Raw genomic sequence first — 5,702 nt, 5'->3', positions numbered from 1 at the left:
TATCAAGGTTAAGGTTAGCTTGATGTTTGCAAACGCTATTGTTAGCTAGCATCTCTATCTCAATAAAACTGAGGATATTACATAGTACTACTTTGGGGGGAAAGTACCCAAGCTTTTGGTGTGGATTGGCATTGTTACTGTTTTTCCCAAACCTTTTCATCAATGTATACATTTTAATTTTTCAGAAGTAAATGATAGCATGTAGTTATGAAGCTAGCAACATTTCTCAGACTCAGAAAGTAGTGAGAATATAATTCATTAATTACATTTAAATGTAAGTTTTTGGACTTGGGCTGGCATGTCTGTAAAAACAGGCCGCATGGGATGGTGCATCACCATTACCATTAGCAGCATTAGCAAGGAATTTTAGGATAATTCCTTGCTAATGCTAATGTTCCCAGAAGAAAAATATATTTATATATAAAGAGGCAAATCCTAGAAACAACATATGTCTGCAATTATCAAATCAGTTATCACACAAAGGTTCTTGACACGTCATCCACTTACCACAGTAGTGCTGCTGGCGGTGCGATATCTTTGCTATCTTTGCTTGATATCTTTTTTTCATTCATGATGCAAACATTTTTCATTTCGCTTTTTCATAGGAAAGCGGTGCACTGTTGGTCGGCGAAAGGCGTGAAGTCTATATGTTCGCAATGAGTCACCTGCTGCTTCTTTTCTCCTGTACGTGAACAGCTTAACAAGCACTGCAGGTTCATGGAACCCCCGCGATAAGGAAATAATTCCTCACTGGATTCAAACCGGTGAACGCTGCCGGTGACATTTGATTTGGCTCACTGCCAAACTCATTGTATTGCTCTCGGGTGTTGAGCGCACTAGCCTCTGCGTTTAGAACTAAATCAAGTTGTGTGTTTGTCATTGTTGTGCAAATAAAGTTTGAAATGTAAAAATATTCTTTCAATTAAAGTGAATCGGAATCTGCTTAACAATTCACCCCATCTCCCTCTTATTTCATTATTCCTTTGTTGTCCTGTCCAAGGAGATGATGTAATTTGGGTTGTGGCGCAGTAACAATGACACATTCCAATTTGAGCGTCTAAATTCAAGCTGCAAGTAGGTCGCCCGTCTCGAGTTGCAGTTTTGTATCTCAGGACCTTATAAACCAAATTACAAGAGAGATGTATGTAGGTGCACGCAGACATGGTTTGGCCAATTTTAGCTGCATTGTCAGTGTTCTCTTACACAACAGTGTTTGCACGGTGTTCTGTTCTGCACAAACCAGACTGTACACTCTGCCACGTAAGCCTTTAGAAATTATGATCCAAGCCTCTATGTTCTCAGAACTCATCCCTATCTTTTCAAGTGTACTACAGTACAACACCTACCACTATGACTCAGAATCCTCTGTCATGCTAAACTGCTTCAGCACATGGCTTAACAATGAGTCCTCTCTGTGCTGTACAGTGTGCCATGATGTCTGAATACCCATTCTGGATGTAGGAGTAAAACTGTCTCTTGTATGACATAAGCACTCATTATGAAGACCTGCTGCTCTGCCACTGTCTGTACTTGCAACTTCTTTTCTTCGTCTAGATAAACTCTCATTAACTTATCTTTGTACTCGAGCAGTAATTCAGACCAGATGCTCTGAGGGTTTGTGTGAAAATGATCAAGGAGCCATGGAGTCAGCAAAGGGAGGTGATAGAGAGGGTGATTTGAATGGTTTCTGGAGAGCAGAAGAGGCAAATTTGTTCGTAAAGCAATCAAATAACGGACAGTGGTTCATCCCAAGAAGGCATGTTGGAAAGCAGCGAAGTGGCGTATTGTATTGGTTTTTTATGATAGCATCTCCCCACAGATAAAGATGGATGAAGCTACCTTGACGTCACCCATCAACGCTTCAAATCCTGTTTTGAAGTGTTGACGTTAAACTTTTTGTCGCCATATTTGTGTTTTGAAGCTGAATGTGACGAACAGCACACACTGGAAAATCCACTATTCTGACATTTAGATCAAATTTTTTTAAATGAACTCAATGTGAGAAGCAAAACAAGTGACTGAGCCCATCAACCCATTAGAAACGTAATTAGAGAGGTCAGAACCAAAGGCTATTTTCCCATAGATTTCTAAAGGACTGGAGGTCTTTTCACAGCCTGGTGGCCATTAAAAGTAGGCGGAAAGCACATCCGCATTGGCTTTGCTTCTCAGAACCTTTTTGTATACTCTTTATAAATCTATTGGTGTATTCAAAATCACCATTCTTTTTTCTTAATTTTACAGTAGAAACTCCAAATTACTCACAACAGCATTATGAGTAATAAAAAGAAAGCATCACAATGTAACTTTTGAAAATTTCTTGCCTTTTTTTTTTAAAGAAGGAAAAGATGATCAGCATCAAAAAATGTTTGGCAGTTAATTTTCTACCATGTCTTTGCACATCAAAGAATGAAGATCTATTTGGGAATATGTGTTAAAACAATGAAAGAAAAGACAATCAATATCTGTGGCTATTTCCACTTTTACAAAAAGGGGTAAAAATCAGGCCCCTCTTAAGTGGAAGCAGATCCCAGTTTGGATTCTGGAGATGGAACTTTCGCTACTTTTTAAATTAGGCTTAAAACTTTCCTTTTTGATAAAGCTTAATAGTTATGGTTGAATCAGGTGACCCTGATGCTTCCTTTAGTTACACTGCAATAGGCCTAAGCTGCTGGGGGCTTCCCGTGATGCACTAAGTGTTTTTTTTCTTCACTCACTATGTATCTAAACACCACTCTGCATTCAGTCATTAGTTATTCATTTGTGCTTTTTTTGTCCTGTCTTCCTCCCCTCACCCCCATCGGTAGCGTCAGCTGCCCGCCCCTCCCTGAGCCTGATTCTGCTGGAGGTTTCTTCCTGTTAAAAGGGAGTTTTTTCTTCCCACTGTCACCAAGTCCTTGCTAACAGGGGGATGTCTCATTGTTTGGGGTTTTCTATTATTTTAGGGTCTTTACCTTACAAAAGAAAGCACAACAACAGGAGGCTGTTGCCTGATTTGGTGCTACACAGCAAATTCTGGTCTTTGGAATAAACTCTCAGGGAGTTCAGATTAACTACATTTGAGTGTACATGCGTGACCATCGAATGAACTCTAGTGCAGAGTTAGAGTAACTCTTTTCCGGGAGTTGATTTTTCAACTCTTTATAGGAGTTAAAACTAAACTCTCACGGAGTGAAATTTCTACTACCATATAGAGTAAAATTTAACTCATAACTAGAGTTAAGTTTGATATTAACTCTTTTGTAGTGTTACTCATCAATTGAAAAAAGTTTTAGGTTTTTGGTGCAAATTACTACAAAAACACAATAGTGATTATTATGAATGTATGGATTTTATTTATCAAAAATAACATATTCAAATATGAATGCTGCATGGATTAACATACATTCTGTGTAACAGTACTGTAATAGCATAATATCCACCATTATTGGCAGCTAAACAGTTGAGGTCAGAAAGGCCTAACATTGGGCGAAAAGAAAAAAAAAACAGAATTAAAGGAAAAAAATGACTACAGAATAAGCACTTCTTGTAATGCAGTGTTAACGTGAGGAAGACTCTGTAAAGTCTCCATCAAGCCAACAAATTAAGTAATGCAACTCTCTCACAGAACATAAAATTGTGAATCACACCCATATGACATTTGGGCATCAAAACATTTGAAATGTCTTACTTTCTCCCTTTCTAGAACCAGTATCTTCTTAAAAATGGTTTCATTTACCTGAAAAGCAGGACACTGATCATGGAAACACGTTTCATGGTTAACATGCATAACAAAAACAGAGAGAGAGCGAGAGAGAGAGAGCAAGTCTTATTACACACTACAGTTGCAGAGCAAACTACATGAAATACTATATTAAGTTATTTTTCTCTAATCTGTTTTATCTTCGTGTTTAAGCTTTTTCAAGTAATGGCAACTAAAGAGTCAAGTATAAGTCAATTAAGTACTGTATCTACATTTCTTTCATGTATGCTGTCCAATAGAGGCTGAACCATTTGAAGTCCGGCATCACTTGTGTCACTGCTCTGACTGCTGGTGGTTGAGACAGACAATGTATCTGTTAGACTTGGAGAGGAGGGCTCTTCCACATGTTGCTTCAGGACAGTCAAATCTGAGGGTGACAAATAAAAATATTAGAATACAAGGTATATACAATCAAAAACACAACACAACAAAGATACCATTTATGCACACAGGGCCAGTAAATTGCACGGTTTGATTAAATTATACTTTCTCCCAGGAGAACAGATGGTTATTTTGTATTTTATTATGGTAATATACAATTTACATACCACAAGGTGTGAGTGTCACATAGTGTGTTAGGTCTGAGCAGTCACGCAGCTTCTTGGATGATTGTGTTTCCAGGATGTCTGAAATGCATGTGATAAATCCAACTTACTGTTGAGCCATGAAAACAGCATTTTGTGATTGTTACCACAGGATATTAGACAAATTAAAAATGTTTATTTAAGAGTAACTGTACAAATCAAATCCTTCAAAATCTATCAGAGCATATATTTACTTACCTTCAGCTGTATAGATGACAAAACACACCTCTTTGACTGCTGCAAGTTCAGGAAAGATATCCTCATCCACCTCTATACCCTGCTCATCCGTGACTTTCAGTGCTGCATTTTCTGGTATGAGAAACTTCTGCTGCACTGAAGTAAAATCATCACTTAGTTAATAACAACATTATCATTTCTTCTTTAATGACTTAGTACAAACCATAACTTACCTGCTCTCACAAAATCTGTGAAGCTGACTTCTTCCAATTTTGCATATTTCTTTGTCTCTCTGTGTTTTACTTTTATCAACATCTTGGCCACCTACGGAAAAAAATACCTTTACTACTATGAAACACAACACAAGAAGAAGAGGTTGTTTATGGTAACTCTATGTAAACTGTGTATAACTTAATCAACGAACACTGTCTTACATTGAGTTAGCCTGTCCACACTAAATATTGCTTAAAATCTATTTAGCTAGGCTGGTTTAGCAGACAATGTGACTGCATGTTTGCTGTGTCCTTGTCTTTACAGTTCTGGAGACAGGGTTGTGTGCATGTCTCAGTGTGCAGCAGGACTAACTAACTGATGTTAATGGTACCTCAACATCTCATCAGTGCAGGCTGCACCTCTCTTTGGTTAAATACGGCCATTACCATGAGTCTAAACAGAATATTACTGTAGTTAGCTAACGTTAAATTAAACGTTGGTGTTAAAATTAAGAAATAGAAATAAACGTTTTCATTGACAACGTGAAATGTGTATCTTAAAATACAGTAAGATAAGTAAGTTAGCTAACTTTTGACTAGCATTAGCCTAGCTGCTATCTCCAAATCAGCATAACATACAGAAAACACATGTAGTGCTAGTTAGTTAACTTTATATTTTACTTGTGCATCCATGTAACTGAATATATATATATAAATAACATCACTACACTCACAGAAAATTCCAAAGTAAATAAAGTATTTTTACCTCCTACATGTCGGAGTCCAAGAAAGAAACACAGATAGGCGCTGTAACGGTCGACAGACAAACAACACCAGCAATGTGTTGAATTAGACTCCTTAGCACCCAGTGAATGAACACCTAAATATTACACCGCTTTAGAGTACTCCCCAACACTGACTGTAGTATAAGGTGAAAAATAAACTCCCGGAATGTAACTCTTGCACACTTTTATGCCTAACTCCAGAATA

General features: G+C 37.6%; 1 protein-coding gene across 2 annotated transcripts; it reads right to left on the bottom strand.

Annotated features, from left to right (window-relative positions):
- Window positions 1-3,002: 3,002 nt before the first annotated feature.
- LOC145423363 (uncharacterized) lies at window positions 3,003-5,702 on the bottom strand. 2 transcript variants are annotated; one of them, XM_080295712.1, is made up of 5 exons: window positions 5,479-5,702; window positions 4,734-4,824; window positions 4,522-4,656; window positions 4,288-4,365; window positions 3,003-4,106 (listed from the first exon to the last, which is right to left on the bottom strand). In XM_080295712.1, exons 2-5 carry the CDS (start codon window positions 4,813-4,815, stop codon window positions 3,931-3,933), a joined length of 471 nt encoding a protein of 156 aa, XP_080151838.1. In that variant the 5' UTR covers window positions 4,816-4,824; window positions 5,479-5,702; the 3' UTR covers window positions 3,003-3,930. The 2 variants fall into 2 exon arrangements, with proteins under 2 accessions (XP_080151838.1, XP_080151839.1); XM_080295713.1 differs by lacking the exon at window positions 5,479-5,702 and having other exon boundaries at window positions 4,734-5,434.

Source organism: Astatotilapia calliptera, chromosome 22, assembly GCF_964374335.1.
Source record: "Astatotilapia calliptera chromosome 22, fAstCal68.1, whole genome shotgun sequence".
Taxonomy (NCBI): Eukaryota; Metazoa; Chordata; class Actinopteri; order Cichliformes; family Cichlidae; genus Astatotilapia; species Astatotilapia calliptera.
This window is presented reverse-complemented; position numbering and strand designations above follow the sequence as displayed.